Raw genomic sequence first — 13916 nt, forward strand, 5'->3', positions numbered from 1 at the left:
TCTTTACAAGTGGGTGTATAGCCTGGAGTAACCACAGAAAGTAAAAGGGGGTATGGCCCTAGAAAGGGGAACAGTAAGACCAGGTACCATAAAACAAAAATGGGAAAAAGGAGTGTGTGTGTGTGGGGCCTTTATCTAGGGGGTACTTAAAGTGGTAATGTTCCTCCCAAGAGCCATAGACTAACAGACTAACAAAAACCCTAGTACCAGGCAAGGGAAACCTCCCTTCAAATTATTGGTTAGGGGGGTCTAAGTTGACTCCCAAAACAATGCAGGGTATTGCTGTTACCGTTGGTTGCCTCCCAGAACTTGAAAGTTAAGCACCTATTGGTGAAGACACCACACACTTTGCATGTGTAAGATAGAAACCTGAGCTGGCACTGACCTTGAACCCTCCTCCCTTACGGTGAGCTAACACCAAAAGGTGTTACACAAGCTGCCAAGGAGAAAAGCAATCAACAGTCTCACCCAGCTGTGGACGCTGTCGACACAGTAGTGACCTGCACGGCAAGGTAGCCCCAAGGATGCAATAGTGGCACTTGTGTCTTGGAAGTGACCAACCGCAGTCTGATGGGACTGAAGGAGTTCACATCACATGCAGAGAACCACTGAGTGAGGGGTGTCCATCCTCAATGCATGCACAATTCCTACAACTAAAGCTTAGGGAACACGCACAAGAGGTCAGAGACCCTAAAAGGGCGTGGGAGTGGGACAGAAAAACTAAGATTCACTTCAAAATAGTATCTTCTACCACAGGGAGCTGTACCCATGAAATCTTAACAATATATTTGCTCAAACAAGATCTGCATAAAGACTGCCAATTGACATCCAATGTGGACGAGGTAAGTCTCACAAGGCCCCACACCTAGAGGAAGAGCTACAGGAAAATAATGGTTGCTAAGAGAAGCAACATCATTCTTCTTCTCCAGGGGATGAGCCCCTGATAGGCTATTCAATCGCAAACAGTCAGCACACAGACACATAGAGACAGTAACACTACATGACTCAGCACGATGTATTTATGTACACACATGTACATGCAATATATGTAATAATAATCAAGAAAAAGAGGTCAGGAATTTCAAGTGGGGACACAGGAGTTGGAGGGAGAGAGTGGGGTAAAAATGATATACAGTATTCACACATGAAATTCTCAGAAATAACTAAAATAATGTAAAAACATAAAGAACACAAGGTGAAAAGAAAATCCTGCAGTGGTTGCTATGTGTGTGGCAAGATTGAAAACCACTGCACTGAGCTCTGGGACCTCTTAGAGGGAGGCCCCCGCTGACTTGCACGTACACACCATCCGGCTCCCAGACTCAAGGGTTCCCTAGACTCCTTCAAATCTACCTGTGAATAATACCAACAGATGATCTGTGTAAAGCACGTGCTCTATATCAGATACTTTTTGGAGTATTTCCTCACCCATTTCAATCCTTAAGTCTCCATGAACCCATATTATGATGCTTATATTCAAAGTAAGGAAACTGAGGCACAAAAGTAATCTAGAGAGGTGGGAGGGAGGAGGAGGAGGCAGAGAGGGGGGAAGGAGAGAGGAGGACAGGGACAGTGAGAGAAGAGAGGAGAAAAGAGAGGGGGCAACCTTGACCCCGGGCAATGTAGCTTCAGGGTACATGCTTTGAATCCACAACCACCAGCCATTGATCAGAATGAGAAAAAGACCTTTGCAAAACTTGTCAGTTTTGTCAACTTGACCCTTGGTCATGTCTGTAGAACATTTTCTTGATTACCAATTGATGCAGAAGAAACCAGCCTACTGTGGGCAGTGCCATGACTAAAGCAAGTGGGTCTAGGCTCTGTAAGAAAGCTGGGGGAAAGCAAGTTCACTCCTGCCCCCAGGTTCTTGCCTTCAGCCTCCTCATGAATGACTATGGTCTGTGAGGTGAAATAAACCCCTTCTCCCCCAGGTTGTTGTGGCTGTGTTATGTAGCACAGCAACAGAAAGCAAACTGTAACTTCCAATCCTCTTCTGACAGACAACTTGCTCTTCTACCACCTAAGCACAAAGCCATCTATGTCCACTAGCCACACCACCATAGCCACAGGCCCCCAAGCTATTACCTCCAGCCTGGGCTTGTCCTACCAAGGACTGCCATGGCAAAATATGACCTGCCTCCACTAAACTTTCTAAGATAGTTGGTAAGTCAAGCTGTCTTACCAACCAAAACCAAAGCTGTCACAGAATAACCACATTCAGGCATCCCTCAGCACAGTTGCCTGGGACCTCAAACTGAGGTCTGTGCTCTGCAGGCTGGGAGGGAAACCAAAGCTCATGACATCCTCAGCACGCTTAAGGCACAGGCAGTGAACAAAAGGCAGAGCTGCACACCTAAGCAGCCGTTTGCTTAGTCATGGGCTCTTTATTGGGTCCTAAATATTTCAGAATCAAAAACCCACCAAAGGAACTCTCCAATAGTCAGAGGCTTAGCCCACAAGGGGAAAATCAACTACTGGATTGCTGTCATCTCTAAGACGATCTGCCATCACTACCAAGAAGACAAAATGCACAGCTAGATCAGCTCTATAGTATCAGGGGCCAGCAATAGGCAGGGAAAAGGACCAGGATTCTTAGACTGTGGCCCTGCAGGGAAGGCAAGTTTTTCTTAACTATGAATACTATTGCTGAAACTATGGCTTAACTTTCTCTCCCAATGAGAGTTTAAACAGTGTTAGGATAAGCAAAAAAAAAAAAAAAATTAATAATGTTGTACTCCCTATATAGGTGCATAACGATCAAAGCAGCCAGGTTCCCAGAATTAAATCTCATCTAGGTCACAGCTTTATTAAAGTTCTCTATTTTCGTTTCTCTGTCTATAAAACTGGGCTAATAACAGTCTTCCAGGGACCACTTGAAAGCTAACACATACATTAGTACTTAGAACAGTATCTGACATGTAATATCTTCAAACAACTAAGTTTAAGCACTCATTTTTTGAAGGAGATTTGGGGGCTGCAGAGAAGCTCAGTGGTAGAGTGCTTGCCTAGCGTGCACAAGGCCCTGGGTTGGTTTTCCTGGCACCACAAAAACAAAACAACAGAAAAAAGAGTGTAGACAAGTCAAGCCCAGCTCCACACTCTGCCTCTCCTCATCATCACTGAAAGGTTTACCCTGCATCAAAGAAACCCACAATGCCCTGGCTCTCCCTCAAAACACTGGGCAGGAGCAAGAGGAGAACCCTCTGCCTCCCTCCTAAGAGATGGGTTCCAGCTAGTATCCCCCTTACACCCATGTGTGGGTCAGACCCAGGGCCTTGAAAGGAAGCAAGCAAATCTAGAATAGAGCATCCATTTTTCGAAAGTCAGCTACAGAGACTATGCCCAACAGACATGATGAATGTGTAAAGAGACATAATAGCACACAAGAAAAAAAAAGTCAAAATATCACTATTTGCAGATGATATGATAGTATATATAAGTGACCCCAAAAATTCCAGTAGAGAACTCCTAATCCTGATAAACAGCTTCAGTGCAGTAGCTGGATATAAAATTAACTCAAATAAATCGATGGCCTTTCTCTACACAAAGGATCGGACTGAGAAAGAAATTAGGGAAACAACACCCTTCACAATAGTCACAAATAATATAAAATACCTTGGTGTGACTCTAACTAAGGAAGTGAAAGATCTGTATGATAAGAACTTCAAGTCTCTGAAGAAAGAAATTGAAGAAGATCTCAGAAGATGGAAAGATCTCCCATGCTCATGGATTGGCAGGATTAATATAGTAAAAATGGTTATCCTGCCAAAAGCAATATACAGATTCAATGCAATCCCCATCAAAATTTCAACTCAATTCTTCACTGAGATAGAAAGGGCAATTTGCAAATCCATCTGGAAAAATTAAGAACCTAGGATAGCAAAAACTATTCTCAACAATAAAAGAACTTCTGGTGGAATCACCATGCCTGACATTAAGCTGTACTACAGAGCAATTGTGATAAAAAACTGCATGGTACTGGTACAGTGAAAAACAGGTAAATCAATGGAATAGAACTGAAGACCCAGAAATGAATCCACACACCTATGGTCACTTGATCTTTGACAAGAGAGCTAAAACCATCCAGTGGAAAAAAGACAGCATTTTCAACAAATGGTGCTGGCACAACTGGCAGTTATCATGTAGAAGAATGCAAATTGATCCATTCTTATCTCCTTGTACAAAGCTCATGTCTAAGTGGATCAAAGACCTCCAAATACGATCAGAGACACTGAAATTAATAGAGGAGAAAATAGGGGAAAGCCTGGAAGATATGGGCACAGGGGAAAAATTCCTAAACAGAACAGCAATGTCGTGTGCTGTAAGATCGAGAACTGACAAATGGTACCTCATAAAATTGCAAAGCTTCTGTAAGTCAAAAGACACTGTCAATAAGACAAAAAGGCTACCAACAGATTGGGAAAGGATTTTTACCAATCCTAAATCTGATAGGGGACTGATATCCAATATACAAATATACAAAGAGCTCAAGAAGCTGGACTCCAGAAATTCAAATAACCCCATTAAAAAATGGGGTACAGAGCTAAACAAAGAATTCTCAACTGAGGAATACCGAATGGCTGAGAAGCACCTGAAAAAAATGTTCAACATCCTTAATCATCAGGGAAATGCAAATCAAAACACCCTTGAGATTCCACCTCACACCAGTCAGAATGGCTAAGATCAAAAATTCAGTTGACAGCAGATGCTGGCGAGGATGTGGAGAAAGAGGAACACTCCTCAATTGTTGGTGGGATTGCAAGCTTGTACAACCACTCTGGAAATCAGTCTGGCGATTCCTCAGAAAATTGGACATAGTACTATCGGAAGATCCAGCAATATCTCTCCTGGGCATATACCCAGAAAAAGTTCCAACTGGTAATAAGGACACATGCTCCACTATGTTCATAGCAGCCTTATTTATAATAGCCAGAAGCTGGAAAGAACCCAGATGTCCCTCAACAGAGGAATGAATACAGAAAACGTGGTACATTTACACAATGGAGTATTATTCTGCTATTAAAAAAAATGAATTTATGAAATTCTTGGACAAATAGATGTATCTGGAGGATATCCTGTGAGGTAACACAATCACAAAAGAATTCATTAGATATGCACTCACTAATAAGTGGATATTAGTCCAGAAACATAGAACACCCAAGATACAATTTAAAAAACACATGAAAGCTAAGAAGAGGGAAGACCAATGGGTGGATACTTCATTCCTCCTTAGAATAGGGAACAAAATACCCATGAAAGGAGTTACAGAGAGAAAGTTTGGAGCTAAGACGAAAGGATGGACTATCCAGAGACTACCCCACCTGGGGATCCATCCCATAATCAGCCACCAAACCCAGACATTATTGCATATGCCAGACAGATTTTGCTGAAGGGACCCTGGTATAGCTGTCTCGTGTGAGGCTATGCCAGTGCCTGGCAAATACAGAAGTGGATGCTCACAGTCATCTATAAGATGGAACACAGGGCCCCCAATGGAGAAGCTAGAGAAAGCACCCAAAGAGCTGAAGGGGTCTGCAACCCTATAGGTGGAACAAAAATATGAACTAACTAGTACCCCCAGAGCTCATGTCTCTAGCTGCATATGTAGCAGAAGATGGCCTAGTCAGCCATCACTGGGAAGAGAGGCCCCTTGGTACTGCAAACTTTATATGCCCCAGTACAGGGGAATGGCAGGGCCAAGAAGAGGGAGTGGGTGGGTAGGGGAGCAGGGCGGAGGGGGGAGGGTATAAGGAACTTTCAGGATAGCATTTGAAATGTATACAACGAAAATATCTAATAAAAAAAAAATCTAACCCAGCAATCCCTGTCTTTGCTGCCCACATCATCAAGGGACATTAGGGTGCTTAGGGTTCTGCAGGACAACTTAAGACAGAACTGTGGGACTGATGCCAAGCTCCAGCCTAGAAAGCCATGGATTCAAGGTCCCATTACTCCCTCCACTGGAGCCTCTTCCACTGTAGGTCCCATTTAGATCGTATGAGGGCTCCCCTGCTGCGCATGTGCACATGGATGGCCTCTGCCATCTTTCTGGGGATGCCCAATACACAGCAATATACTGAAGAATTCATACTTGCTCTCTTCTTCTATACTGAGCACTTCTAAAGAGAGGGTTGTGTGTTCTGCATTCGAATACCTCTATCGTTGGGCAGGCAGCAAGAACTCACATGTCCTTTCTGAAATGCTCTCAGCCAGCTGGCAGGATATAGGAACAGACTGGCAAGGGGCATTGGACCTCACCTGCAAAACTGGACCCAACAATCAGAATGGGTTCACTGTATGCAGAAGTATACAAACATGTTTACCAATATGTAAAAGGTAAGAACCCACAAACCCTTTAGCCTGACAAGAGAATCATATCCACAAGGGTTCCTAGCGGGCTACTTTACAACCAGTCAGTTCACTATGCAGAGCAGCTGGCTTTTCCCTTCCTGGAGCCCAGGGAAACGCTCTGTTCAGTTGAGTGTTGTCTTGGGCTTGGTCACTGAGGCTCTGGCAGACATTTCCACATGGGACAAAAGCACAAAGCCAAGCATTGAAATATGTTGCAGGATGGGAGCTGAGATAGGACACTGCTGAGGGTGCACCCACCTGTTCTGACACCCAGTCATGATGTCACCCATAGAAGACTTGCCTGGGGCATTCCTTCATGGGAACCTTCCTCTGCTAAAAGCATTAAGAGCTCTACTTACCACCGCCCTAGTACAGAGGAGTCTCTGAAAGTTCACAGACAAGACATCCCTGCTGGGATCCCTAAAGGGACAGTGAGGCTGTACTGGTATTCCTGTGCCTGATGGATAAATTGACCTGGCTTTGTTGCGGAAGTAGGGTGCAGTGAAGGTTTTTTTTTGCAGGGGGGGGGGCACAGTTCAGAAGTATCTGAAATAAGCAGAAAAGGGACCTGAGGTTCCCCACCACACAAAACTCCAAGGGAGTATCAAAAGTAGTTAATCACACCACACAAAGCACTAAGTGCCAGGCACCGCTGAAAGGACTCTCCCCTGCACCTGGTACTCAGTTTACTCCCAGTACCTCCTTTGGGCAGGGCTGGACTTCTGTGATAAAGCGTTTCACTAAGTGGCAATGAGCAACCAGACATCGCTGTCCAGGGCTGAAACGCTGGCACTAGGCCACAATTGGGCGGACACTTGGGGCACCAGGTGCCTCCACAAGCTGCTTCCAAGACTTCCACTCAGCCAAGCAGAAGGGTGCGCCCGAGACGCAGCTCCTGGCCAGTGGGTCCCAGAGCACGCGGCGCTCGGTGGACCTGGGTCTAAAGGCAACATCCTCGAGGCTCCGAACCCTGGTACACTCCAATTTGTGCCAGGGCAGGGGACGCCCAGAGGCCCGCGGCCAGGCCTCGCCTGTGCCGGGCCGAGGAGCAGTAGCCCCCAGCAGCCGCGGGGGAACGGACGTCCGCAGCCCCACCCCCGACCGCGCCCCCACCCTCAGCACCGCGCACCTGGCCGCAGCGGCTCGGTGACAGTGAGAACCAGCAGGAAGAGCAGCAGGAAGGCACCGCTGTCTGCCTTGGGCACCATTTATCCTCCGTTCATCGTCCCCGGGGCAGCCGCGTGACCCCGCGGGGAGGCCGGACCTGGCCGAGAGGAGTGGGTGAAGGCCGGACTCCGACCTGGGGCTGAGGGGCGGCAGGCGAGGGATCCAGCTGGGCCGCGGCAAGAGAACGCCACCGACTCGCGCGCACTCTAGGCCGCAGGAGCGGGATGAGATTCCGGCTCGCGCAAGATGGCGGCCGTCCTGCTCCGGCCCGCGCCACCCCGCCTCCGGCCCGCACTAACCAATGAACGCCGAGCTGGGCGGGGGGTGGGGTGGCGGAGGGAGGTAGGACCCGAGCTCCAGACGCGGGGCGGGGCATGAGCACGAGAGGCCTAGGGAATGAGCGAGTGGGCGGGGCCAAGGGCGGGGCTAGCAGGAAATGAGGCGTGCCATTGGCTGAACCGAGAGGTGGGACGCAGCCTTGGCAGCGAGGTACCAAAAGGGGTCCCTAGTGCTGGTAGGGTCACAAGGACTGACAGTGCTGGCGCCAGGGTCTGGGGTGGGTAGGAGTGGGGAATCCGGGATTAGTGAATTGAGGAGGTATAGCTGGACCTGAACGATCTTTACTCCTGGAGGCCCAGGTCTGTCCCAGTGCCAACATATTCCCTAAAGTGGTCTTCTAAACGCCGAACGGCTGTGAAGAAAGTGAAGAGCTCTAGTGAAAATAAAGGACCAGCAGTCTCTGTGGATCAGGGAATGGCACAAAGAATATCAACAGAGGAGGAAATGGCTTAATGGATGTCAGAATCTAACAGAGAAGCCCAGAGTCTCTGGACCAGATCTGGGGAAGGAGCTGCCTATACAATGGAGAAAAAAAGCCCAGGCAGAGACAGGGCTAAAGCCTGGGAACAAGGCTCCACATGCTAAACTCACACCTGCCTTCATGAACAGCATGAACGTGGAAGGAGAGACAGCAAATGAAAAACCAATCTGTTCAGGGGAAGGAAGTGAAAAGTGGGGAAGGCCAGTCACCTCCAGCATATCTGACTCACTCTTATTGCCCCTCCACCAAAGTCCCAGGATTTCAACCTACGATAGATACATGGAGCCATGAGTGAAAGATGCTAACTTGTTATAGGTAGGTAAAGTCAAGGTCAAGTCGTCAGACATTCCAACTTTACCAGGTCTTGGCCCAAGATGTTGGACATAGGACTTGTCACAACAGATGGGGGGTTCCTTGCTGGCAGAAGCAAGGGTACCTGTCCAGTGCTGCTCTGGGCACTCAGATAGTTTTATGGCACATTCCCAGCACTGAGTACAAGATCCAGGCCTAGCCTTCTGCCCCCATACCCACCCCCACTGCAAATCTGCCCTGGGAGCTCAGCCAGAGCTCTGAGTTGGGCAGGTCCTTTGGAGGGAACTCAGCCAAGTGCAGTCTTCCTGCCAACTGTCCACCTGCAGAGCCGCCGTTAAGAGTCCAGGAAAGGTTTGGAAGAGAAAAGAGCAGGACAGGAAGTGAGAAGTCTGGCTGAGCGGTACAATGAAAGCACAGAGTTAACTCCTTAACCCACCACCACCACTACCACCACTGGGCCAGGAGATAAAGAACCTGAAGTCGGCCCAGGTCTGTCTCAGGGCCCAAAACACATTCAAAAGTGCTCTTTTAAAAGGTGAAGCCCCAGGCTGGTGAGATGGCTCAGCAGGTAAGAATACTAACTATTCTTCCAAAGGTCCTGAGTTCAAATCCCAGCAACCACATGGTGGCTCAAAACTACCTGCAATGAGTACATCTGAAGTCAGCTACAGTGTACTTATAATAATAAATAAATCTTTGGGCCGGAGTGAGCAGCAAGCAGAGGTCCTAAAATTTCAACTCCCAACAACCACATGAAGGCTCACAACCATCTGTACAGCTGCAGTGTACTCATATGCATAAAATAAATAGATAAATCTTTTAAAAAAAAAAGGTGAAGCCCCTTACCTCAGGCTGGAGCCAAGCACAAACGAGTTTGTTCACCTTCAGTATGCTCCAGTACACTGACAGACCTTCCAGGTTCTAAGTCCAAGCACCCCAGGCAATAGCCTCATTTCCCCCTGGGCATTACTCCTTTGTGACTTCACCCACTGAAGTCACCTTCTCAGTGACTTTAAGGGTTACCTGTGTAGACAGAATCAAGAGCTGAAGGGTAGGGTCTCATGAACGCTGGCTTCCTTACCACTGGCCTGTAGAGTCACTGCAGACTGGCGTTTTTTCCTCTAACAAAGGTTACTGTCAGGGTGGCCCTTTCTGTTCCCTACTCTACCATGTGAGTCAGGAGTCTGCTACTACCTTAGGGAACTGCATCACCTACAGAGTTCCCTATATTTTGCTCCAACCTTTCTAAAGCACCCCTTTATCAAGACTTCCTTCTACTATCCTTGCATGAGTGTATCTTCTATTTCTGCCTGGGACCCTTGACTGATAGGACCACCCACACTGGATGCCCTAGATTGACCTGATTGATAATGAGCCATGCCACTGTAGAGCAGATCAATTTCTAGGATTAGAAACATGAGCAGACCTTTGTGTCTCATAAGCCTCTCTCACCTCAGGCTGGAGCCAAGCATGAAGCCATTCTGTTCCCTGTTTCGTGTACAGTCTTCAGTCTGCTCCAGTACACTGGCAGATCTTCTAGGTTCCAAGTTCAATCGGCCCAGGCAATAGCTACATTTCCCCCAGGGCATTACTCCTTTGTGACTTCACCCACTGAAGTCACCTGGGAGACAGTGCTGAAAGTTCCATGCTAGAGTCTTGGGCCTCTTAGGAGGCAGGGACAGCAGGCCTGGACAGCTCAGAGGACTCTCTGTCCACAGTGTAAATGAGGACACTGCTGGCCCATGTCTGGCAGGGATGTAGAGGGCAGCCTCGGAGGCACTGGGCACTCCCGGCACCATGGATGACGCTGCCGTCCTCAAGCGACGAGGCTACATCATGGGGATAAACTTGGGAGAGGGCTCATATGCCAAAGTCAAATCCGCTTACTCTGAGCGCCTAAAGTTCAACGTGGCGGTCAAGATCATCGATCGCAAGAAAGCCCCCTCAGACTTCCTGGAGAAATTCCTTCCCCGGGAGATTGAGATTCTGGCCATGCTAAACCACCGCTCTATTGTCAAGACCTATGAGATCTTTGAGACATCAGATGGCAAGGTCTACATTGTCATGGAGCTTGGGGTCCAGGGTGACCTCCTCGAGTTCATCAAAACCAGAGGAGCCCTGCAAGAGGATGATGCTCGAAAGAAGTTCCACCAGCTCTCCTCGGCCATCAAGTACTGCCACGACCTGGATGTCGTCCACCGAGACCTCAAATGTGAGAACCTTCTGCTTGACAAGGACTTCAACATCAAACTGTCTGACTTCGGCTTCTCCAAGCGCTGCTTGCGGGATGATAGTGGTCGACTGATATTAAGCAAGACCTTCTGTGGGTCAGCAGCTTATGCGGCCCCCGAGGTGCTGCAGGGCATCCCCTACCAGCCCAAGGTGTATGACATCTGGAGCCTGGGTGTGATTCTCTACATCATGGTCTGTGGCTCCATGCCCTACGATGACTCCAACATCAAAAAGATGCTGCGCATCCAGAAGGAGCACCGTGTCAACTTTCCACGCTCTAAACACCTGACTGGTGAGTGCAAGGACCTCATCTACAGAATGTTACAGCCAGATGTCAACCGCCGGCTGCACATCGATGAGATCCTTAACCACTGCTGGGTGCAGCCCAAGGCACGAGGTCTGTCCTCTGGAGCCATCAACAAGGAGGGGGAAAGCTCCCGGGCCACTGAGCCCTCATGGATCCCTGAACCTGGTGCTGATAAGAAGTCTGCCACCAAGTTGGAGCCTAGGGAAGAGGCACGATCTGAGGCCCGGTCTGAGTCAAAACCCCAGGAAGATACTTTGCAGGTGGTCAGGCAGTCAGAGAACGTGGGCCTCAGCAGCGAACTGAACAGGGACACAGAGGAAGGGCACCCCCAACAGCCTTCAGAGACACATACTTAGTGAGCCTCTTGCAGCCCAGGGGGCCAGCAGGGAATGAGGCAGAGCTCATGGCTTGAAGCCTGAGCCTAGAAGTCAAGGGACGAGAGAGAGAAGGAAGACACTCCCGGATGAGCTATTTTCGTCACTTTCTTCTCCCCCCCTTTGAACTTGGTAACTCACACGGCTAAAGAAGCAATAAATCACTATATTGGTGCACACCCTAAGGTGAATGTCTTTGCCCAGATCCTTGTAGTCCTGGGCTCCCCTTGTCTTCCTATTAGACTGCAAATCCTCACTCGTAGGGAAATCCATTCCTGTGCCCCAAGCCCAGACTGTATCCTTAGGCCGTGGCGAGGCAGCTACACAGTTGAGAGGCTGGTTGGGGGCATTTGGAGGGGCAGAAGCCATAGAAGAGAGCTAAATGAAGAAGATAACTTCTAGAGGGAGGCTGAGAACTGCAAAGAGGGTGGAGAGAAGGCAGGGGAGGACAGTCCAAGAAGGATGAACCTAGCTATCTGTAGAGGAAGGGCTGGAAGCAGAGAGAGCCCTGTCCTCCTTGTCTAGGAGAGCTGGCTTCCTCCATCAGGGCTCAGGGTCTAGGCAGGTGTTTCATCACTACACCAGGGCTTCAGGCTGCACAAATCTGCCTGTGAGGGGCTGGGGAGAATACAGAAGGCACACAGACCAGCCCTAGTGTACCTCCTGGGACTTGCTTAGCAGCTGGTTTTTCAGCTCTGTACAACATTGGACATGTTCTCCCTTTCCAGTTGGCACTCAGTTCTCAACTGTGCCCTAAATTGCTACATACCACCATTTCCCAGCCCAGGAGTAGGGGGCTCCACTAGCTAACCCAAGTATGTCTTACAGCCCTGTCTGTCTAGCTTTTGACTGCATCTCATTCCCCTCCAATCTCAATCAGTTCCAGAGGAGATGCCACAGCAGAGCTGGAAGCTGACCTCTGCAAAGCAAAACTGGCAGCATGTCTTAACCCTATGGGCAAGAAAGGCAGCTACTGGTATTCCAAATGGGCATGGCCTGCACCTGGCACCACTGGCTTCCATGTGCTGCCTGCCTTGCTTACGTCGTGTCCCAAGCAGTCTTCACCTTGCCATTGTGGCCCCTTTCTTCACCTCACTCTGGGCAACCTTACAGAAGATAAAGGGTTTAATACACAAAACCAAAAACATTTAGATTCATCTCAACCATGGGTCCACCTATGCCTCTTCCTTGGGAAGACACCAATGCCAAGTAACCTAGAAAAGTAGTGTTCAGTGAGTTCCTGGATGTGACCTTCTTGCACCTGCACCACATGCAGCCCACCTTTGCCCCACTGTGTACTGTCCCACCCATTGCCTCCCAGTTTTCACATCGACACCCAGGCTATATCTTCCCATGCTCAGAGAGGACTTCTGCCCATCAATGCCCCCTCATCCCTGTACCCCATGTGCCATAAGCATACTTGCCAATTCACCTCTGAAAATTGTGCCCACCCCAGGCTCAGCCAAGGGGCTTTGTCCTCCTCAGCCTTCTGGGATCAAGCTACACTCTGTAGCCTGCTTCTGTGAATTGTGCCTGCGAGAACCAAGTATCCAGGGTTCAGGCATAGTACAGACCATGAGCAACACTCAAGTGAGACTGGAGAAGTGTCACGAAGAAACTTGGATGGGGCAGAAGGCTCTAGGACATGGGGCTAGCTAGTGGGGTGTGCTGAGAAGTGTGTAGGCACCTGCCTTTTCATCTCTGTAGTCTTGCTAGGTTTGGGAGACAGAAGACACCAAGATGGCCTGAGGTTGCTTGGAATTCAAGGAGGAGACAGTTGAGACAGGAAGTGACACAAGATCTCCTGCTGTGTGCGTCACTCAGGGGCTTTAAGACTAGGACTTCAAGGTGGCCTCTATGGTATATTCTTGTTCCCCATATCATCTTTTCCCTCTTGTCCACTCTGCATCTGACTATGTCACTTCCTGTTTGATGTCTTCTGTTACACCTCCCCATCTAGAAACTGGCCTTCTTGCTTTTTCTCTAAACACAACACCTTCACATTCTGGCAACTCACTGAAAGTCTAAGACTCCCATGGGATGTGAAAATAAGCAGAGGACTTCTAAAGGAGCCAAGAGGGTGTACACAGGATGCTACCTTGCAACACATACATCCATGCACAAAACACAAGACAGTCCAACATGTGGACAGTGAGCGCTGCCACAGCACTTCATGTAGCCCTGGCTCACTTGCTCACAAAACCTCCAAGTTTGCTTCCATGGGCAATGCTAAGGGCTATCGATCCCTGGGCTATCCTGCACCAAGCCTAACACAGTCCCCTCCTCACTAACCAGGCCCAGGTTGGCTCTTCCTAACCCTCCCCTCTCCCCTTGACCCTCAGATGCTTGCTCT

General features: G+C 48.7%; 2 protein-coding genes across 3 annotated transcripts in view; one reads left to right on the forward strand and one right to left on the reverse strand.

Moving 5' to 3' along the window:
* Window positions 1–7823, reverse strand: part of Dgcr2 (DiGeorge syndrome critical region gene 2) — a 51374-nt gene extending 43551 nt beyond the window's left edge. For both annotated transcript variants that reach the window (NM_001109750.1, NM_010048.3), the window contains exon 1: window positions 7481–7823. In NM_001109750.1, coding sequence (NP_001103220.1) covers window positions 7481–7559 — 79 coding nt within the window. In that variant the 5' untranslated portion in view covers window positions 7560–7823. The remainder of the gene's footprint in view (window positions 1–7480) is intronic.
* A 2474-nt stretch (window positions 7824–10297) lies between these two features.
* Window positions 10298–11748, forward strand: Tssk1 (testis-specific serine kinase 1). The gene has a single exon (NM_009435.2). The coding sequence runs from the start codon at window positions 10448–10450 to the stop codon at window positions 11543–11545; it is 1098 nt and encodes a 365-aa protein (NP_033461.2). The 5' UTR covers window positions 10298–10447; the 3' UTR covers window positions 11546–11748.
* The last annotated feature ends 2168 nt before the right edge of the window (window positions 11749–13916 follow it).

This window comes from Mus musculus, chromosome 16 (genome assembly GCF_000001635.26).
Source record: "Mus musculus strain C57BL/6J chromosome 16, GRCm38.p6 C57BL/6J".
NCBI lineage: Eukaryota > Metazoa > Chordata > Mammalia > Rodentia > Muridae > Mus > Mus musculus.